The 23,610-nt window shown below is 41.5% G+C and overlaps 1 protein-coding gene across 12 annotated transcripts; it reads left to right on the forward strand.

Moving 5' to 3' along the window:
- Positions 1–268: 268 nt before the first annotated feature.
- Positions 269–14,172, forward strand: LOC120812345 (twinfilin-1-like). Of its 12 annotated transcripts, none has more exons than XR_013454742.1 (7): positions 532–670; positions 3,456–3,536; positions 5,697–5,792; positions 5,981–6,085; positions 7,189–7,390; positions 12,148–12,299; positions 12,410–14,172. XR_013454742.1 is itself a non-coding variant. In XM_078097398.1 (6 exons), the coding sequence occupies exons 3-6, from the start codon at positions 5,709–5,711 to the stop codon at positions 12,412–12,414; spliced, it is 582 nt and encodes a 193-aa protein (XP_077953524.1). In that variant the 5' UTR covers positions 269–403; positions 3,456–3,536; positions 5,697–5,708; the 3' UTR covers positions 12,415–14,172. The 12 variants fall into 12 exon arrangements, 5 of the variants coding, with proteins under 5 accessions (XP_077953524.1, XP_077953523.1, XP_040024176.2 ...); XR_013454738.1 differs by lacking the exons at positions 532–670; positions 3,456–3,536 and adding exons at positions 11,173–11,250; positions 11,325–11,395 and having other exon boundaries at positions 5,473–5,792; positions 7,265–7,390; positions 11,470–12,299; XR_013454739.1 differs by lacking the exons at positions 532–670; positions 3,456–3,536 and adding exons at positions 11,173–11,250; positions 11,325–11,395 and having other exon boundaries at positions 5,473–5,792; positions 7,265–7,390.
- Positions 14,173–23,610: the final 9,438 nt, after the last annotated feature.

Below are 23,610 nucleotides of genomic sequence, written 5' to 3' on the forward strand. Positions count from 1 at the left end.
CGTCCCCCACTCGTTAACGGCCGCGGAGACAGAGACGTCGGCCGGGCCATCTCAGAGACCTTGTGTAGTCCCTTGGGACGAGGGACTTTGTTGGGGGGGAGCTGTGTAATGAGCTGAGTTAATGTGTCCCTGTTATTATGAGTTCTTCAGTTATGCAGATGTTGCATGTGTTGCCGTTATGCACTAATGTTACCAGCAGAGGTCAATGTTGTTATATGAGACCTATAAAGGTGGGGGGATTGTCTTGCGAGACAATGCGAGTTCCAGGGGCTGTGTGTGCGGAAGCGTTTTTTGTACGGCGTGGTCTCAGCCAACAGTCACCGGAGTTAAGCTCAGTTCCCTAAATAAATGCACCGAAGTTGCAAGCCAGTCATCGCCTCCTTATTTACGCTGCAGCACTGGGGTGAGCGTTACAATACTTTAGATAGATATTCTCATGATCATACTTCTGCTACATTGTTTTTAATTGTGAGCCACGACACGTCAACTAAACACGTTATTATCTAGAAATGCCGACTGTATATTTATAGAATAAAAAGTAAAGAAACAGTTGGGCGGGTGACGTCAGTGTAGTCCACTTCCTGCTTTTCTTCCCTGGTCTCTACCGAACAGCTGCATCAGCCCTTTAGCCGACAAAGAGACACAATGTCACATCAAACGGGTATTCAAGGTACACACGTTCCTCTGCTTCCACTGTCCGCGTCTCTATGTGTGGTGCTGCTTCTGTCTTTGTTTGTGTGTTTGTCGTTGTCTGTGCGTGTTTGCGTGATTCCCGGGCGAGCTGCAAAAGTTTATCTGCAAAGAGGCGTTAGCTAGCCGCTCCTAGCTAGCTCCGAGCTACCGCGCGCGTGTGTGTGTGTGTGTGCGTGTAATCACCACTTTGAGGACAGTGAGGTTTAATCCCTGATAATTTAGCCACTCGTTTCTGGTCTTCTTGAATCATGGCTGCTTTGCGTATGTTTCCGAACAGTGACAGTAGCGTGGAATATCGTAGCTAGTTTCGCCTTCTATGAGGATGAACATACTGTCGTATAGACAAGTTTCCCGGGCACTTCCGGTTTACTTCCTGTTTCTGCCAAGAACTTCCGGCGCAGGCTGAGTAGTGGTGTAAAAATGGCTTTGGAATGGCAACATTCGACCGAAAATCTTGTTAAAAATGGTGTTGTGACCATTCCGCATCCAAGTAAGGCAACATCATGGGCGGACAACATGTCGATATGGCCCAGCATCACAACATCCAAGATCTTTTCTTATTTTATTGATTCCATGGCGGTGGATGGGAATGCAATTAATAACCTGAAAAGCTCAGAGGCATTTCAGTACCTCCATTCTGACAAAGTGGGCTGTGTACTTTTACACGATATGGGCATATAAAGGCCGATGTTCAACCAAGCCAGTCCGTTAACAATTCAGCGCATAACGCCTGGGTTTTGATTACCAAGACGGGAGATGTGGAGACTGCAGGCTGTACCTGTAGCCATGCAGCCGCCGTGCTTTGGAGGGTACGTTAGCCCATCTTATGCTTGTATTAAGATGTTTGTATGTATCCATGTGTTAATATATAACAGAACACGAAGAGAAAGAAAAAGAAAAAGTAATCCCCTCTAGCCTGCCTGCACTAAACATGCTTTAACCCTTTAAAGTCGACTGACGAGCGTCAGTGACATATCTATTAATAGCTTCGGAATGGATAAAGGTATTAACTTACTTTTTTTTCTATGAAAAAGCTGACATTCGTCTGCGTAATAATTAGTAGACTGTGTTGACTTCCGCGAATGATACGCCTTCCGTATTTGAGTGCAAATCTATAGCATTTTACTCACTTGTAGATGGTTGATGGTCGAAACATTCTCCTTCCGACCAAACATTCAGCAATCGCCACGAGTTCTTGCAACTTGGTGTGTTCAAAAATGAAGAAACGCCGGACGGACAGAGGTCATCGGTGATCAAAAGGTTAAAATCAAATGTATTTAATAAAAGAGATGGCGTTGTGTTAGAAAAGAACATCTCAGCTGAGGAGCCGCTGGTCTCAGCAACCAACAGGCCCCAGGTCAGTCCTTTTGACCATCCCTAGTGCCCGTCTGTCGCCTCCACAAGTGAACTCGAGAACAATGGTTCCTACAAGTATTTATAACAACGCTTAAAGGTGTGAAAGTCAGTGTCCACACCTCTGGGAGTGGTCTTCTGGTGAGTTCAATGTAACTCGGATTTCGAATGATCCATAGTCAATATCAGTTGTTGTTCAAGTATTACATGCATGCATTCCAGTTGATTACATTACATCAAATACAATCATAACTGCATTGGTATTATTCTATTACAGTTGCAGAATTACAGTAGTTTTACAATATTGTCATTACTTTATTGATTACAGTTTCAGAATCATGGCCGTATTCTGGTGTACACTATATGCATTTTTATAAATTTTATGAACCGGATCGTCAATTTGTTTCTAATATCCTACACAACAGTGAACAGCACAATATGTCCCGGAGCCGTGTCGGCGTGTAACACCATCCATGGTTTACTTTTTCTGCACGCTAACCAAAGACCGTAAAAGACGCTAACTCGCTAACCGGAAGTGCTTTGCAGACACAACCGGAAGTCGTTGGCAGAGTGAAAGGCCAATGGCGGCCCGCTTATTTCACTCAGGAAACTTGTCTATATTTATATGCATATGAACATCACCGGTGACACCGGCTCTGTGTTGCTCATAGAAATGGACTACGGTAGGGCGTGACACTTTTGAGGTAAAACGGCGTGCAGATTACGTGAGTTAGTGACAGACAGGCTAGGGTGGCCATTCGTCCGGCTTTAGGCCGGACAGTCCAGCTTTTAAATGCCCCGTCCGGCTGCTGGCGCAGCCTTAAGCCGGACACTTGTTTGTCCTCCTTTTGAGAAAATAATTAAAAAGGTCCACCTTTTGAAACATAACATCGTTAGTTTAATACGTATTGGCTAAAAATGTGTGTCCAAATAAGTACTTTCATTGGTTACATTTTCGTGCAGTGACTTATCAACAACCGACTCTCCCCACCCCAAATCAGGGACACATGTAGTATGTAGAATATACATGTAGAAAATAGATCAGTCAATCCCAAAAGGACGAGGCTTCTGTGACTAAAACTGCTTCTAATGTTTTCATGTATTATGATATTAACCATGTTAATACGATCACCCGCCTCATGTTGCTTGCAGATGTGTATTCTTAATTTGACTTGATTATTTTTCTGAGAGTGCAGTATAATGTTTCTATTACAGGACCGAGGAAATACAGAACTGCTAAACATGACAATGATCTGGTGTTACTGTATAATGTGTGTTAACAAGTTTGTAAAATTCACAACCTTTGTGGTGGACCTTGCTTTCCAAGGCGGAAAAGTGCCTATGTTAGCAAGAGTTTTCAGTTTGATATGGTCGGAGGCTGACCATGTTTCTCTCCTCTTCTCTCACAGCGGGTAACGATGTGAAAGATGTCTTCGCCAGTGCCCGGAACGGCGACCAATATCGAGTCTTAAAGATTGTCATTGACGCTGGTAAGCAGTTGCCCAGAGTCCTGACATCTATGGAATGCCGTTTTAGTCAAAATGAAATAAATGAATAAATACATAAATACATGAAATATGCATTTGAAATACATCATGAAATAAATAAATTAGGCAATAAATACATAAATATTAAATACATTTCATTATTTTATGGTACTTTTATTTCATAATGCCACTTTTCATTTCCAGAGTCTTTTATTTCATAATGCCGTTTTACATTTCCAGAGACTTTTATTTCATAATGTCGTGGGCAGTGTGCAGTATGTGCAAATATTTAAGGATGTTTAAAGGTTTTAGAGTATATGGGAAAGTATAAAGTCCAGGATCCACAGCCCGTAAAGGGGGACAAAAAGAGCTAGTATTATAAATGTTATTGCCAACCTTAGCGTCCTCTTTAGCTCAATAAGTAAGTTAACTTACCTAAGGCCTTCTTCGGCCAATCTCCTCTGAATCGTGCTGGATGACACATGGCAGCATCTCCAATCCCCCCGAGTTGGTTGATGAGAAGAATCACAGCACGTTGATCAATTAAAGTCAAAAAGTTAACATTTATTTAGAAGAGAAAAAGATTACATGAGCAATTCTCCGCAGATATCTGGCTCTAACTATTGCTTGCAAGCAGGAGGTCCAACACACCAGTACATATCTCAGCGCTCGGTGTAATGGCGTCTCCGAGCAGTAAAAACGCTGAGTTTTTATACACATGTGAAGGACATTCTCCGTGCCAGCTACGAGAAGCTGCAAAGCAGGTTGAGATAAGTACCCAGGTGAAGCTGAGGGTAGCACACGCACACACATGATCCTCCTCAGTGGCCGGTACAAATCATAATTAATTGACATAAAAGTAAAAACGTTACTCCGGAACTTTCGTACCGAATAAGATATGAACCAAGGCCATGAACAGAAGTCCTTTGTTTTGAAGCGTCTATGAGATCGAGTTAACCGCCCTCCCTTCTCAGGGCACAGCTGCAAAGCAACATTTTGTATCATGCTGCTCTTTGCACGTCAGGGTCAAATACAGGACACTTGAGACCCGGCTGTAGCACAAAACAATGTTCTAATATATTTTACCAGTATATGCATCTCACACACACCAAACAGATCTGCGATTTCTCGGGTTGATAGACCGGACAACACAAAGTTAGCCAGCTTGTCGCCAGGAATATCCAGAGGCTTTTTACTTTGCATATAAGAACGTGAAATGTAAAATGGCATTATGAAATAAGTCTCTGGAAATGAAAAACGGCATTATGAAATAAAAGACTCTGGAAATAAAAAGTGGCATTATGAAATAAAAGTACCATGAAATGAAAAGTGGCATTATGAAATAAAAGTACCATGAAATAATTAAATGCATTTAATATTTATGTATTTATTGCCTCATTTATTTATTTCATAATGTATTTCAAATGCATATTTCATGTATTTATGTATTTATTCATTTATTTAATTTAGACTAAAACGGCATTCCATAGACATCAGCTTATAGTTTCTTCCATCGCGACATTCGCGAAAAATCACTCTCTCAGGATTTTTGGGTGAGGTAAGCGTAGCTCGCTGGGGTCTTTACTATTTGTTTATCAAGTTCTCACACAATGTCCCCTAAGTCTTTAGGATTTGGTTTCATTGAAATTTGAATCACTTATGGGATAGTTTCGCTGCGATTAAAATAGCCACAGGAAATAGAAATGTTTCTGGAGCATTGCTATACCTCTGACAGCTCTGGGCCAAAACAAAGCGCCATGCAGTGTATTTTCGGTAGTCAAACTGCATGTTGGAATCAAATTTTAATCCATTTTCTCGAAGCCATAACGGTGCAGAACATTCCTGCCCTCGCACTCAGAGCATTGTGCATCAGGTTGAGGCTTGCCTGGAAGTTACAAAATTCTTTCACAACCAGTACCTGCAGCTCATTGGAGTTGAGTCAAACATGTTTCAGGGGGTATTGAAAGGTCCCTCGTGGTGTTTTCGACCAGCAGTAATGTGTTAATAAGCGTAGCAAGGCAGCAGCAAAGGAGAAGCTGTAAACCCGTTGCATCTTGAGTTTCGGATGTTTGCATGAAGAAACATAACACAGTGATTCATCTACGTAGTGGACACCTACTATTATTTAAACAATTCTCCAAAAAATTTTTTTATTTTCCACAGGTGCGACATAAAATGTCATATGCTGCTACCAGAACCACGGTGAAGAAAGAGTTTGGAGGGGGGCACATTAAGGACGAGATCTTCGGTACCTCAAAGGTTGGTCTTACAGCGGCAACACATGAAAGACTGTAGAAAGCGCTCTTTTGGCCTCAAGCATCAGCCCCAAACCTCCAGAAGCCAAAAGTTCAGCTTTAATCATATTTATTTTCATGGCAGCTGAGATTTTGTACTACGGTGTCAGTCCATTTTGCTGTATGATGTGTGGTTGTAATCTTTTCTTCCAGGATGAAATGATTCTTGTGGGATACAGGAAATATCTCAGCTCGCATGCTGCTCCCCTGCCTCTCACTGCAGCAGAGGAGGAACTGCGAAAGATTAAGCTAAACGAGGTAAAAACACACTCACACCACATGAACACAGAAACAAGACATTTTCATTTTATTTAGTCACTCAGCATTTTCCATCATTTGGGGGGCTCGAGTCTGTTCCGAGATGGGCGTGGCATAGGTTCTTACAGCTCCGAAAAGAGACGACACTATGTCGCTATTGGGTGCTTAAAAATATCTCACCTCCGCTCTGTTTCTGAATCACATATCTTGTGTGTACGATCAAAATCCTGTCAGAAACAGTTTAGAGTATCAATGAAGGGCAGCAATGCATCCCTGCGTACAGCACAAGGTCAGAAGTGGTGCAAGTGTGAACATGCTTGCCCGGCAGTATCGACAAAGCGCAAAGATGCAGATGCATTAGAACAGCAGGATGTGGGCAGTTATGAATCCATTGGGCTCAGACGGCACACACCCACAGTGCCATAACAATCCTTGTTTACAGTCATAATTCTCAATTCTGAAGTGGTGAAAGACAAGCTATGCACCATGTTGGGAGAGCTATATGCAAATGATCCAGTGATGGTGCCTTGCCGTGGTTGTCTGCAGTGATGAGATAATGAAATACCGTAAAGGAGGGCAGAAAAAAAACAGCATCTGAAGTTTTCACTTTTTTATGCTTTGTAGAGCTGCTCCCAGAAATTAATCACAAGTGAACCGTTCTTCGCATTTGAGAAACCATTTTTTGTAATTGCGGCTCTCCCAGCCTGCAGCAGACAAACACGCCATGTCTGTCTTACCTTGAAGTGCTTTGAGTTATGCACAATTAAAAGCAGCAGCAAAGGAAATAAGAAGTGAGGTTTGTGCTTGTCCCACTTGACCAGCTGTTGAAAGAAGATATTATACCATTAATCTGTACCGCCGAGATGAGAAAGAAGCTTTGGAATATGTATCATTGTCGTGTCTTGAAGCTGGCTGACTTTTACTGAGCAGATGGATGAAAGGGCCGCAATCCCTTTTGGTATGCGGGGTAGCAACATCTGAAGCTCAATCATGTCTGCACAGCATTTCATTTTGTGTGAAACAGGGCTCTAAAATAGATCCATCATATAGATAACAACAATCCACCAGTGTAATCCCCCCTTCTCCTCCCCATCATTTCGCAGCGGACACAAGCACAGGACCTCAGGAGCGTGTCAGTGATGCAAGGTTAAAGTGCCTCGTGTCCTGTGGTGTGTTCAGGTGCAGACGGGCATCAGCGTGGACACCAAGCAGCAGACTCTGCAGGGAGTGGCCTTCCCCGTTCACAAAGACGCAATCGCAGCGCTCGAGCGCTTTAGGGACAAAAGAATCAATTACGTTCAACTGGTGAGTACTTTTGGAGCAAATCGTTACTGAGTAGGTGACCTTTGCCGGATCAATCATTGTGTCTTTCATTGCACCTTGCTCGGGGAGAGAAGTTTGGGAGAATGTTTGCGGCCAACACAAGGAGGTAGTCATTTTGCCCCAAAAAGCCTTTGTTCCTCTCGTTGAAATTCAAAGGGTTGATATCACAACATCAGACCTGTACAAAGGAATTATTGTGCCACTGTAGCTGCTTTGTCTCGTTTCCCTTCTTGTCTGTTATCCTAAAAGCTTATTTTTTTAATCCAGAGAGGGCTTGGCTCAATAGCTGTCAAAGAAATGCTTAACTCAGACAGCTGAGAGCAACAGGGGGGTGTTGTTAGGGCCTGAGCCGACTGCAAGTCGGGCGAAAGCCCTATTGTGTTTCGAAGAGTTATTATTATTATTTCTTGCGCTAAATTGCACTTTTGAGGCCTTTAACATATTCAAAAACTCTTGAAATTTGGCTTGCGAATCAGAAGTATTTCTGGCTCTCTAGCGCCCCCTGGAAGTGCTCCCTCTGGGGAATTTTTTTCCCCAGTTTCACTGATTGACTTGAAAGTTTGCACACAGGTGCTCTTAGAAAAATTGACAAAAAAGTCAATCATGGTATGCAAATGCACCTAACTAGATTTTCTGCCATTTTGAATTTTTTGAAAAACCCGTTTTTGCGAACTCCTCCTAGATGCTGGCTGTGATTTTCACGAAACGTTCAGGAAATCATTATTGGCTCACTGCCACAAACGAACAAACTCCTCAGAGAGTTTAAACCCGATCCACTTCATTTTCGGGAAAATGACGTTGATGATAATTCACAGTGAATATTGGGAGTTTTTGAAAAACCGTGTTGCTGTGACGACACTGTTTTTGCATGAAAGTTCAAGCAGATACTTCGGTGCCTTGGCAAACTCAAAAACTCTTGAAAACTTCTGTCAATGTCCTATATGATGACATTAAAGAGCTGATGTGAAGTTTTGGCTCAAAAATGCTCAATCGCCTCCATAGAGTCTCCTGGCAGTTTTCAACTTTTCAATGAAGTAGACCCAGCGCCCTGTTGGACCTACATGAAAGACAATTTTTCGACATATCTATAATAGGGAGACGTAAAAGAAAGTCTCTTGGGACCATGCTCTAAAATGAACAGGAAGGCAGTTATAATTCTTTTGTTTGAATATTCCCTCTATTTTCCGCATATAATAGAAGCTATACTTTTGAAGACCTCCTCTCTGCGACTTTGTCACAGCCACTTCAAATTTTGACAAAACAATCTTAAGGCCTTGGTGATTAAAAGTTATTAAAACCTTTTCGTGTTACGCTGTTGCTGTGGGAACCTAATATTCAAGGTCAAAGCAGAAGTCCTTTTGAGGGACTAAATATGCTCCAATCTTTACTAAAATTTGAAAACACATTTACAGTTAAAGATGTAGTTACTTCATGTGATTTCAATGTTTCCAAACTGCGTTTTGGCTTGATACTGCCCCCTACACTTATTCATAAACTCTCTCCTGGAAGGTCTCCCTCCTACAGCTCTACGACCTCTGCAGTTCATGCAGCATGCAGCAGCTCGACTGGTCTTTAACCTGCCTAAATTCTCCCACACTACTCCGCTCTCTTCACTGGCTACCAGTGGTTGCCCGCATCCACTTCAAAACATTTTATCTCACGTAACGTGCTGTGAAAGGATCGATTCAAGTCTACATCCAGGAAATGGTCAACTTTAGGGGGCGCTGCAATCGTTCTCTGAACTTTTGCTCGTTTTTTGCGATTTCCATCGTATTTTGGATTTACAAACGAACAAACTCCTCCGAGAGTTTAAACCCGATCCACTTCATTTTTGGGAAAATGGATCCTTACAAATGGATGGTCAAAAGTTATTAAAATCAAGAGTTTTCGTGAAACTACCAGGGCGTGACCTCACGTCCATTTTGGTCGATTTCGGTCGATTTTCTTGAAAACTTAAAATGTTATAACTCCAGGGAACATTTTTATTTGTGGCCGAAATTTGTAATTCATGATGCTATTGTACGCCTTAAAGTATTCCCATGTAGTGATTTTCAAAAAATTATAGCGTCACCTATTGGCTTAGCTAAATGCAAAAGTTTTACACTTTAATGTGTATCTCCTAGCCATTTAATCCGATCAACCGCAAATCCTTGCATATAAGCCTTAAGGCTTTGATGATAGTTCACAGTGAATATTGGGAGTTTTTGAAAACCGTGTTGCCGTGACGACACTGTCTTCGCATGAAAGTTCAAGCAGATACTTGCTCAAAAAATGCTCAATCGCCTCCATAGCGCCCCCCAGTTTTCAATGTAGTAGCCCCAGCGCCCTGTTTGACCTACATGAAAGACAATTTTTGGACATATGTATAATAGGGAGACGTAAAAGAAAGTCTCTTGGGACTAAGAGGTAGCCCACAACAGTGCTGTGAGTATAGCTTCTCTGTACTGGCTCCGGAATGGAGGTGATCCTACATATTTCAATGACTTTTTGCAGGTCTTTGCACAGCAAAGCAAGTAGCCTACTGGTGTGGTATTCTGTTCATGAAGCCACAGACCCGTTCAAATCCCACACCCATTACTGGGTGCTACCACCATTACTAATACTACTACTAGTATTTCAAATGGTATTAATGCTAAATGACTCTTACTACTACTACTACTAATAGTAGTTGTACTAAAAATACTAGTTCTACCAGTATCAGTGACCCAGCAACTCATATTACTACTCTTACTACTATAAGAAAACATACTACCAGTATTTATACTGCTATTAATACCACAACTACTACTCATTTTACTACAAATACTACAATGACTAACAGTATGAATACTACAGATGATAAAGCTAGTAGTACTACTAACACTGTTCTAGTTTTTCTACTGCTATTAATACTAAAACTACTACGTATTCTAATGCTAATATTATCACTGCCAAAATCACAATTATTACTAATATTACTACAAAAAATACATTTTTTAAGACTCAACTCAGCTTTTGTCATTTCTGAATTTTCAGCAATATTTAAATTTATAAATGTCTTGTCTAGTGTTTTTTATTCCAATATTTTTTTAATCCATTTCAGATTCTTCCATTTCTGTATTTCCACCAATTTCTTGTAATTGTTGGAATGCATTAAGCATTCCAAGTATTGTTCTTCTATTCTTTATTCCGACTTATTCTTATTCTATTTATTCCGCCGCACCTTTCAACTCCTTCACACTTTCAGCTATTAAAGGTGCAATATTCAGCTTTGCCAATCTTTCAGCTACAGACAACGTTTCAACTTTCAAATGTTGACACAAGTCGTTAGTAGTTTTTCGCTCAGTTTCTGAGTTTTACATGAGTGTGTATTGCGTTTCTTAGAGGGACAGCTGGAGACGCTAGAGTGTAGAGCAGCGTCAGAATCTGGTTTAAAAAATATGAAACTTCAGTCCTCAGAGCCAAAGTATACACTTTTGAGGCTTCATATCTTTGGATTAATGATGGCATGGTTGTGCTGATTGAATAATGTGTTCATGGAATCCCAGAGTTCTTTAGTTTTGGCTTCCGGAGTGTTAAAGTGACACAACCTCTGCCAAAAGCCCCATAGGCTCCAATACAAATCTGGCGACATATTTCTCAAAAAATCCAGAAGTTACATGTAGCAGTATGTAAATAGGATTGTCCTGCTACAGTTAACTGCGCCTGCCGACCACTAGGGCGGCGGTAGTATATAAAGGCTACCCCCCTTCTCGCGCCCCACTGATGCATCATTTCCGGGTCAGGTGTCTGTCTGCACAGAGTAGTGACAGAGTGCTCCGTGCACCGTGCTCCTTTTTGCTCTTTGGTCCTCTCAACCGGTGGTAAGTGTCCTCTCGTTCTCTCTCTCCGTGTTAGACCGAACAATATTCTGTAGCTAATGTTAGTGTGGTCACAGGTAGATGTCTTCCTGCCGTGTGGGTCTTTCTCTCCCTCCCTCTCCCTGTACAGGTTTGACCTGGGAAATAGGTACGTGACTAAAACTAGCTTCCAAAAAGCTTTGACATGTAGCTTGGCAATGCTAACTTTATGTTCTTTGACAGGGAATGCTCATCAGCTGGCCGAAATCCACAGGTGGTGATTGATGTGACAGCACTATCAGTTGATTAGGGCCACTGCTGCTTTGACTGCTGCTAAATGCAACTTTGCCTGCTTTGACTAATTTGACTGCTGCTAAATGCAACTTTGCCTGCTGCTAACTGCTGCTTTGCCTGCTGCTTTCTGATTGTGGGTGATTTTTCTGTAAAAGATATGAAAAGTAGTAACGACACCAAAGTACTCTGCTTTCCGAAGGATATGGTGTCTGACTTGGAAGAAAGAATTTTGGAAATTGTGGCTGAACACCCAACTGTGAAAATTTTTATTCTGCACATTGGCTCTAATGACATTGAAAAACAACAATCAGAAAAGTTGAAAGAGCACTTCGATAATCTCTTAGAAACAGTCAGCTCTGTGAATGCTGAGGTGTTCATCAGTGGTCCTCTGCCCCCGACCGGGAGAGGAGCTGAGCTGAGAGATTCAGTAGATTGTTTTGGCTCAACAAATGGCTCTTAACTGCATGTGCAGTTCGTTCAATGCATTCTATCAACAATTTTAGCTTTTTCTGGGACCGCAGGCATCTTTTTAAGACAAATGGACTTTGCCTGAATAAGATAGGAGCAAAGCTTTTCATTACCAACATGTTTTACATCATGCGTCATCCATCTGTCCCCACTGCCAAGGACACGAGACAAGAAGAGGAGCCCACAAAGAAGGAAGAGAAAACACAGCTTTTCAGAAACGTCGAAGGAGGACCGCCATTGCCATCCCCCTCTAACTCTCCTTCCATTACGTGTGAGGATCCCTCTCCCACCCCCCCAGATCCCCCATCCAGGTCCACGTCTCCCTTTTTCTCCCTCCCTTCAGTAAACCTTTCTCCCCTCTCCTCCCCTTTGGAGTTACCCCCACTTACCCCCCGCCCTACTCCTATTTTTACTCCCTTAGATTGACCACAGCGCCCTCCCCCCCAGCGTCCACCTGCACCAGCTCATCTCAGCGGTGACGCCATCTCACGGCGATCTGCCCCCCCCCACCTCTACGAAGACGTGCTCCACAATCCATCCCAGCTGCGACGCTGCTCACTCCCCCCACTTAGGCCCACCCCCTCCTCCTTCTGACAGCAGCCCTGAATATTACTGAGATAGAAAAGGGTTCAGCAATAGACCGCAGTATCAGCTGGACCCAAGGTCACCTACATCAAAAAAAGGCACCTTCTGCATTCCTGTTGTGACCACCAAGAGAGTGAACATTGCGAAACTTAGACACACTGCTAATCTAACTAATCTCATTCCTATTCTCTCCAGCTCAAAGTCAACCCCAAAACCTGTGAATAACTGCTTAATGTTAGGTCTCTTGATAACCAATCGTTTTTAGTCAATGATTTTATTACCACTTTTAAACTTGATTTCATGTTTTTAACTGAAACATGGCTAGAACAAAATAACAGTGCAAGCATTCTGATTGAGGCAGCACCCCCCAACTATAACTTTATTGATGTATGTAGATCTGGAAAAAGAGGTGGAGGAGTTGCTGCTATATTTAAAAATGTATTTCAGGGGAAACAGATGTCACTTAGTGATTTTCCATCATTCGAATATCTTGGTGTTGTATTGAAAGGTTCTCCCAGAGTTCTCCTGTTAATTATTTACAGGCCACCTAAATATGAATTATTGTCTAGCATCTCTACCGACTTTGACTGTCTAGTTTTAACTGGTGACTTTAATTTTCATACTGACGATTTGATACTGTCTCAACATGTGAAAGAGGCTACTCATTGTAAGGGACACACCCTGGACCTGATTATCACAAAAGGTCTCATTGTTTTGGATGTTTTTGTGACTGATCCCTCATTGTCTCACCACTTCTGTGTTTTCCTTAATCTTTCTTTAATTCCTGGCACACAATCAAAATCATATACTGTCAAAAAACGGTACATCAATGAACATACTAATGTACTCTTTAAAAATGTAATCTCCTCGTTACCACCTCTAATCCCATGTCATGTTGATAATCTTGTAAACAACTTTAATTCCAAAATTTTGAATGTTATAGATGACATTGCAGCTGTTACGGTTAAAACCAGTTCTAGTAAGCAAAAGGCACCCTGGAGAAAAGATGCTGTTGTAACAGCCCAGAGAAGAGAGTGCAGGAAGGCTGAACGAATCTGGTGGAATACAAAACTTCATATTCCCCATGACATCTATAAAGAGCGCCTCCGGGCCTACAATTTAGACTTAAAAAGTGCTAGGGAAACATTCTTCTCCAACATCATTAACAACAACACTAATAAGGCAAAAATCCTATTTGAAACTGTTGACAGACTGACCAACCCCCCAACACAAATACCACCTGAACTCCATTCCACACAGAAATGCAATGAGTTTGCGTTCTTTTATACAGATAAAATTGAAGGCATCAGACGCGCCATTAATATCTCAAACAAAAATGTTGGATCACCACCCTATTTAGGCAAAAGTAACACAGCAATGATGACAAGCTTTAATGCCATAGACTCTCAAACTCTAGTGGAAACGGTGACAAATTTAAAACCATCCACCTGCTGTCTTGACGCTCTACCTACTGTAGGATATTAGAAACGAATTGACGATCTGGTTCATAAAATTTATAAAAATGCATATAGTGTACAACAGAATACTGCCATGATTCTGAAACTGTGTAATCAATAAAGTAATGACAATATTGTAAAACCACTGTAATTCTGCACTGTAGTAGAATAATACCAATGCAGTTATGATTGTATTTGATGTAATGTAATCAACTGGAATGCTTGCATGTAATACTTGAACAACAACTGATATTGACTAAGGATCATTCGAAATCCGAGTTACATTGAACTCACCAGAAGACCACTCCCAGAGGTGTGGACACTAACTTTCACACCTTTAAGCATTGTTATAAATACTTGTAGGAACCATTGTTCTCGAGTTCGCTGGTGGAGGCTACAGATGGGCACTAGGGATGGTCAAAAGGACTGACCTGGGGCCCGTTGGTTGCTGAGACCAGCGGCTCCTCAGCTGAGATGTTCTTTTTACCACAACGCCATCTCCTTTATTAAATACATTTGATTTTAACCTTTTGATCAGCGATGACCTCTGTCCGTCCGGCGTTTCTTCATTTTTGAACACAACAATTTGGTGACCCCGACGTGATGAGGACCAATGGACGGACAGAGGAACAGCTGATCTGAGCAAAGCCCAGCAATCGATTTTCTTCACTCACACGGCGCCATCGAAAAGGTAACCGGCAACCAGTTGTTTTAAAACCGAAATGCTGTATAGTTTATCATAGAACATTTAGGTGTGAGTGGACAAGATACGATGTTTTGAGGTAAACTACATTTTAGAGAAAAAATGTTTTCTCTTAGCTGGAATGGCCGTTGTGATAAAAAGCACATTGTATATAGTGTTTGTTTGGACGTCTCTGTGTGTGTTACCGACAAAGCTCGGTTGTGTAGCGTTAACGTTAAGTGAATGGGCGACGTTATTTAACTGATCAGTCATAGAATGAATGGATACCTAGTATAGGCCTCTAACCGGTTGGGGATAAACGTATAGCAATTTATAGACTGCATACGTAATGCACTGTGTATAACGTGCTAGCAGAGTTAAGTCCACAAGGCCTGTTGGAACCAGAGTCGTGTTACCAGCAGTAATTGAGTGGAAGAGGTTCGCGTTGTAATGGCGGTTCTTCGTTGTCTCCGTAAGCTCTCTTAGACTCTGTTAGGCGGCAAAATATGAACTAGACGACGCCAATGAGGCTAGATACCAAGATTAAAAAAATTTGGAACTTGTGAGGACAGAGCCACGCGCCGTAAAAATAATAAGATAAGAAATAGGTCATCATATAACTCGCCTTGCAGGTGAGGACAGTGTTACGAACCAGAGCGCCAAGACCCTCAAGGCTGGAGTTCCAATTTAAATTTGAAAAAGGTGAGGATAGTGCCACGGCCGTCTGCCAAGACCCGAAAATAATAAATTACTGGATAAATTGTTACAATAAATATAGATCAGTTGAAAACGTTGCGAACTTGTATATAATTGTATGTTGCATGTTTCGAAAAGAATGAAGACGGATTAAGGATTTGATTGGGGCCTGGTCTTGGGGAAAACGGAGCACGCGTGTTTTTGGAAAATTACAAGATGGCGGACGGAGATAAATAGAGAAAATGGTTAAAAGATGGCTGAAAAAGAAATTCTCAGCACGGTCTACAGAGGGGATAACAATGACTTGTTATCCATCACTACTGGGGGTGGAGAACATGTGTTTTGGAGATCTCCAAAATGGCAGCCGGCGACCGTTAAAAGCCCACCTCCCCTGCCTCCATTTCCAAATGATTCTAACATTTTTTTCTTCCTCCATTCTTAGGACCATGTGATTTTTGCTTGCATTACAAACGGTCTATCGACTTTTTCTAGGCTCTATGCGATTCTTTATGTTTTAACGTTTATATAATTGTTCTCTGCTTATATTAACACAATTTTCCCATTTATTGTTTAACCATTTTTACAATTACTGAGTCTGATCAGAGTCTGCAACACATCACACACAGACACACACAGCAGCACACCTGAAGATGCACATTAGCATGCACATTAGCACACACACCCTTGGGACTTGGGCAAGAGACAAAGGACAGGACGCTGTCTGTGGAGCCGGTCTGGTAAGACAAAAGGGAGTCTTTCCGAGAGAGGTGCGACCCATAGGGACGTAGAGACGGTCAACAGTCCAGTGGGTGAATATATGTAAATAGTTAGCACAGAGGGAGACGTTTAAATGAGTGGGAAATAATGTGATTTGAGCCAAATCTGTAGACCTTGTTGTAATAATTTGTTATTTTCTCTGCTGCAAGTTGTTGAGTGTGGATATGAGATGTACAGTGCACGGTACATCTCATACAGCATCTTAATGACGGAAGCAAATTTTAGGTCATAGGATAACATTAGTAAAAGGCAGTACAGAACAGAAACTTTGTTACAGACCATCATCCTGTAATGATTTTATCAACAAACCATACACACATGTAACTACATATTATATATTGATATCATTTTCATTAGGAATGCATGAATGTTCTAGATCACTAACAAACCATGAGTTGAGTTTTGAGTTCACAGGTAGAGAACGCAGGTAACATTAAGTGTTGCTGTAACCCCCGAAAGCGGCTGCAGCCCTGACGACTGAGAATGCAAAAGCAAGTCCAATTGTGATGGAAAGTCACAAGGCAATGGTAAACTGCATCACACACATCCTGGAGCCCAGAGAGGCTGCGAGGAGAAGAGGAGGAAGCAGCGAACGGACTGGTAAGATGCAGAGGTAAAAGGGTGCAGACAGCTGATCAACAGGAGGGACTTAGCAGGTCTCCCAATACAACAACAAACGGGATAAGCATAACTATTTTTTACAGGGGTTCTGTTGAGAGTAACGTGGTCTTAGAGTCCCGGATCAGAATTCGAAAACCACACACACTGTTTGAATGCAAATATTCTGTGTATCATGCTTTAATCATTTTTCTCTATCACTGCAAAGGGACTGTTGTTTTCTTAATTTCTGTTTTTTCAATTTAAAGGAAGAGCTCGCCAGCCGGCGTCGAACTTTGAGACAATGCAAAGAAGTCTGAAGCTGACCTGATGCTGATTATGACACATTTATTTTGAGACATGTGTTAAAATAACACATGCCTCAACAGGAGGGATGTAGATATAGAAATATTTTTCCAACTTGAACGATGGGAAAACTTAACAAAAGAAATTACTAAAAGAAAGATTTAGATACCGGAGGAGGAACACCTGGGAAGAGCACCAACACACACACACACACACACACACACACACACACACACAGGAACCCCATTGTGCTTCTCTATTCAACAGCTGACCAGGGAATCCTGATCTTCCAACACCTCGGATCCCCCGATCAGTCTGGTCACAGGACCTGCGAGTTTCTCAGGATCAAGAAGAGAGTGGATCTCAATCACACGTCAATGACGACCACTACGCGTCGCCTGACCAAGCCTTTGATAACAAGAGGAAGTATACACTCATGCATAATCCCACAAACACTTTAGTTTTTGTACAAGTTATTACCACACAACTTCAAGTAATTAATTAAGGAAAGGGACAGAAACCCCTCATTTAAATCCAAGCTAAAATTATTGAGATATACAAGCAAATACACACGGTTGATATTATTGTGAGAACAAGAGATCAAGGTTCTTGATTGATAATGTCCAAACATTTCCCTGATATAGAACTATACAGCAGATAGACATATTCACATTGAACATCTGGTCGGACGATGAAAGAGATTCACCTTTCCGTTGAGTCGTACTTATTAAGATAACAGTATTGTCCAGATTAAACAAAACATAACTATAGACACAGTGAACAACAGAAAGGAATGCATCACCAATAATTGATAAACTACATTAACCTAAAACCCACATCAGTAGAATGGAAGCTATGGGAATACCTGGGGGGTGTCTAATGAGTTTCAAGTCACACACAGGATCTAGAAGACGCAGAGAGGGATGACACAGAACAGGAGAGACCACCTGTCAACAACCTGAGCGGCGCCAAAGGAACCGTGAGCAGTGACCAAACAACCGTCATCTCGCTGAGAGGAAGGACTTCCTCAGCCCAGAGTCTGCTTGACCACCGTGCAGGACCAGGAGGAGGCATCAGGACCGACCACAGCAGAACCAGCACCGCAGAGCCGGACCAGAAGCAAGACTAGGAGCGATTCAGAAAGGGTCCAAGAAACCCCTGGGTCTCCCTTTTGAGGGACACGGCCGTTCCAGCAACCCTTCGTCTTCCCACTCCGGGGACAGCCCAGCACAGGCATAACATCAGACCCACGGGTCACATCAGAGCCATCGATTTCCAGTACAGACACTTCCACGTTTCCAAGCCCCTCTACAAACACTGCCCCATGGACAACAACAACAACCATTTAGCATAAGAGATCTTGAGAATGATCGAGAAAACACCCTCACACACAAATGGAGGTGAACCACTGCTGAGAGCTCTTACTGAAGAACCAGCAGAGAACAGTGACATGGACAACCGCTTCTCAGATTTATTGGACTCATGATTTAGTAAATACAAACAATTGTTTATTTTTGTGATAACAGTCTCCATTATGGCCGGCATTCTATTCCATTGAATGCATGCTGTTGCATCCTCTGCATCAGGACTCTTATCATTAGAATCATCCAAGAAGACCAGCCCCATGATGCCATAAGGTTTTATTAAATTAACGTGTCCTGTATCAATTTATACTGTACACATGACATCCGTGATGAAATGTTAAATCCTGGGAGAAGATCTTTCAATCTCTCCGACAGATTTCTTCCTCGTTTTATTCCCAAAAAGGGTTTTCGAGGGAGTTTTTGTTCTGTGCCAGGTACAAGTTAACAAGGTGTGTCCAGATGCACATCTTATGATTAGAATGTGTAGGATCAAGCGTATCATATTGGATCGAACGTTATGCTAAACAAATAGAGACAACACATCTGACAAAACTGAGGAATTTGATGAACCGATCCCTCTGAATGGTTTTTACACCAAAATTGGTGTAAAGGGATGAATTGTAGGATATTAGAAACAAATTGACGATCCGGTTCATAAAATTTATAAAAATGCATATAGTGTACACCAGAATACAGCCATGATTCTGAAACTGTGTAATCAATAAAGCAATGAGAATATTGTAAAACCACTGTAATTCTGCACTGTAGTAGAATAATACCAATTTTATGATTGTATTTGATGTAATGTAATCAACTGGAATGCACGCATGTAATACTTGAACAACAACTGATATTGACTAAGGATCATTCGAAATCCGAGTTACATTGAACTCACCAGAAGACCACTCCCAGAGGTGTGGACACTAACTTTCACACCTTTAAGCAATGTTATAAATACCTGTAGGAACCATTGTTCTCGAGTTCGCTGGTGGAGGCTACAGACGGGCACTAGGGATGGTCAAAAGGACTGACCTGGGGCCTGTTGGTTGAGACCAGCGGCTCCTCAGCTGAGATGTTCTTTTTACCGCAACGCCATCTCCTTTATTAAATACATTTGATTTTAACCTTTTGATCAGCGATGACCTCTGTCCCTCCGGCGTTTCTTCAGTTTTGAACACAACACTACCAACTTCTTTAAGAATGTTTTTGGCTGCCTAGCAACAGACGTATTGCAAATAGTTAATAACTCTATTCAGACAGGCCATTTCCCAAAAGCTTTCAAAACTGCAGTTATTAAACCTCTCCTAAAAAAGTGGAGCCTAGATGCCTCTATTATCAACAACTACAGACCAATTTCAAATCTACCTTTCATAAGTAAAATAATTGAGAAAGTTGTCCTACAACAACTTAATCACTTCCTAGCTTCAACTGGCTGCCACGACAATTTCCAGTCAGGATTTCGACCTCTTCATAGCACCGAGACGGCCCTTATTAAAGTTATAAATGACATCTGTCTTAATACAGACTCTGGCAAAACTTCAATATTAATGCTATTAGACCTCAGTGCTGCATTTGATCCTGTCGACCACTCAATACTTTTGGACAGGTTGGAAAACTGGGTGGGGCTCTCAGGCACAGTCTTAAGCTGGTTCAGGTCATATCTACAAGACAGGAACTATTTTGTTTCCATTGGTGACTTCGTATCAGAAACAACTGACGTAACGTGTGGAGTCCCCCAAGGTTCGATCTTAGGGCCGACTTTATTCAACATCTACATGCTCCCACTAGGACAAATCATGCAAAAATTTGCTACCATTGCTACGCTGATGACACTCAAATCTATGTAGCGCTATCACCAAACGACTATCGCCCCTTAGATCTTCTGTGCCAGTGCATTGAGCAAATCACAGATCAAAATTTCCTACAACTAAATGAAGACAAAACTGAGATCATTGTATTTGGTGCTAAAAAATAAAGGTTTAAAGTAACCCAACACCTTCACTCTCTGTCCCTGAAAACATCGAATAAAGCCAGAAATCTGGGGGTTATTATGGATTCAGATTTACACTTGGAGAGTCACATCAAATCAGTAACAAAATTGGCCTACTACCACAACAAAAATGTAGCACGACTTAGAGGGCTCATGTCAGCTCAAGACTTAGAAACACTTGTACATGCCTTTATAACTAGTAGGCTAGACTATTGTAATGGTCTCCTTGCAGGTCTTCCCAAAAAAACTGTCAGGCAGCTCCAGCTTGTCCAGAACGCTGCTGCTAGAGTTCTAACAAAGACCAAAAAATGTGAGCACATTACACCAATTCTTAAATCCTTACATCCCAGTATGTCAGAGAATTCATTTCAAAATCCTACTGCTCACATATAAATCACTACATGGTTTAGGGCCAAAGTATATCACTGATATGCTTCCACTACATAAGCCTTCAAGATCACTAAGATCTTCTGACACCAATCTGTTAGTGATTCCCAGAGTAAATACAAATCATGGGAAAGCATCATTTAGCTACTACCAACAAACAGCTGACTTCCTGAAGATTTAAGACTTGCCCCAACTCTGACCACGTTTAAAACAAGACTGAAAACGTTTATGTTCAGCTTCGCTTTCTGCAAAATTTTACCTACATTGCACTTTTAACCTCTGCTTTTAATTAAACAATTTAAATAAGATTTTAATTTATAATTGTATTTGCTGTTTTTAATTGTCTTTTAATTCCTGCGTTTTATTACACTTTATTGTATGAAATGTTATGATGTGAAGCACTTTGAGTCTGCCTTGTGTATGAAAAGCACTATACAAATAAAATTGCCTTGCCTTGCCTTGCCTATTGCCGGCACCAGACTTGGACCTGTGTAGTTCTTTGATTCTAGCTGACTAACTGAGTAGTTAATCTTTTAGTTTGTATTTCTTTTGATTTGTTTCCCTTATTTTCTTTTTGTTTGGATTACGTGAATTATTTGATTAGGAGGATTTTTATGTGAACTATTTTCTTTTTCTGTTTCGTGTTGTACATTTTTGGTTTAATTCTCTTGTAACCTTCTTTTTTTGGTTATCCTTCCTAGCGGCTGTAGGCTGGTGGTGGCGCCGATGGCGTGGGTGGTGGTGGTCTTCCTCGTGTGTCGTGTCCCATTGGATTTTTGTGCTATCACTGGGTGAACTCTGGTTTGTTTTCTCTAAGTTCGTTTTATTAATTTTCCTTCTCCTTCACTGGCGCTTCTCACCATTAAGCCTTAGCGATTAGTTTTCTTTTCTTGTTTTGTGATGAATGTTAGATTTTATGGTAGTGTATCTTTATTGAATAAAAATGCTTTTGTAAACTGGGAACCACGAGCCCTTGCCTACTGAGTGGAACAAACCTGTGTGCTTTAAAAGATCTTGGGCCTATCCCAAGTGGCGTGGTCGGCAGGATAAGAAACCATTATGTCACACTTGGCATTGTGGGCAGGATAAGAAACCATTACGCCACATACACGTTTTGTAAACTGCGACAGGATCCGTATTTATTACCGGACAGACATAAAAAACACCTCGTTGCGTTCGGTAGAGTCTTGGGTCTCGCAAAAACGTCTTATTTTTTAGATAGCTCTTATAGTTTTGCGCTAGAGGACACTTTTTTGAGGTGTGGATTCTGTGTAACTCGCTGTCCTGAGATCACAAAGACCTGTTTAGCCGTGATGACGTCCTGTACGAGCGCTATAGATGGACTCGTAAACTTCCAAATGATTTGGCCTGCCCTCACCAAACTTGTAACACATGTGAACATTGAACCCTTGAACATACCCTAATTCTTTGAGAATATTTGAAGAATAGGTGGCGCTGCAATTAATTGTTGATTAAAAGTTGTCTCGTGCTCCATTGGAATGAATGGAGTACAATGTATATGGGTGTTATATTATATAACACCCAATTATATAATATAAAAGCCCTGTTTACTCTGCTCATGTAAGGCTGTGTTGTTAGACCTTACCACTCGTCTAACAACACTTTGAATGTGGGGGACTGTGGTTTGGTTCCCACACGTGCCAATGTGTTTTTTTATTTTTTATTGTTTAATGCAAGTCTAGCTGACATTAGCGGCGGGAGAGGGACAATAGACGGCGAAAGGGTGGGACTACGGCGGGGCTGTGAACGAAGGATGAACGAACGAATCTTTCTTCGAGTCATTTGTTGGCGGGGGTGGGGGGGGGGGGGGATATAACCGACCGTTCAGTAAAATGAACGAATCTTTTTTTTGAGAGGACTCGTTACTCTCGAGTCCTTGTAAGGATTCGTTCAAAATGAACGAATTGTTCACGAACGACACATCACTACTCGTCAGTCTGCTCACCGGTGACTGAGGGGAGGTACGTAGTGTACGCAACGTGAACATTAAGACCGAATTAATGTATTTCACTGTCTGTTTAGGTACACTCAATCATTTCTTTATGTGTAATATTGTAAGGGCATATGGGACGAGTGGTTTTGTGTTCTTTTAACACATATATACACATGTGTATATTTGAGGTGAATAATGGGACGTTGCAATAGCTAGCTAACCACCTTGCGCTATGCGTGCGTGCGTCGTTAGCTTTCGCCATTTTGTCTCCATGCGGGTAGCCTATATGTTCCAGTGTTTCTTTTTTTTGTATAGGTTACTGGTTGTGTATGGAGAAGAATCCCGTCCATGTTTTTATTTGATTTCTGCAGGTATGTACTTTTATTCTATTTTATTTTATTACCATGTTCAGCAAATGTGATGTTCATTTATATGTATTACGTTAGGAAGTCTGACAATTGTGGTGTAATCCTGTAGGTATTTATGTTGTAGTCTATGTGTGAATAGAAGATATATTTCCTAAGGAGAACATGCAATGTGATTGGAGAGAAAACAGTTTGATGCGGACATTTATTCTCCATAGTTATTTTTATTTGTTGTATTTTGTTTTATGCTTTTGAATGACTGTAATTCAACTGTCAGTCTGCTCACCGGTGACTGAGGGGAGGTTACTGGTTGTGTATGGAGAAGAATCACGTCCATGTTTTTATTTGATTTCTGCAGAATAAAGTGCCTAAGAGAATGTCAGCGTCCTGTTATCGATGCACCTGAACACAACGCAGTAGTCGGCGAGGCACAGACCGCGCCGGCTACACTCGCAGACCTTG

The sequence above is a fragment of the Gasterosteus aculeatus genome, chromosome Y (assembly GCF_964276395.1).
Source record: "Gasterosteus aculeatus chromosome Y, fGasAcu3.hap1.1, whole genome shotgun sequence".
Taxonomy (NCBI): Eukaryota; Metazoa; Chordata; class Actinopteri; order Perciformes; family Gasterosteidae; genus Gasterosteus; species Gasterosteus aculeatus.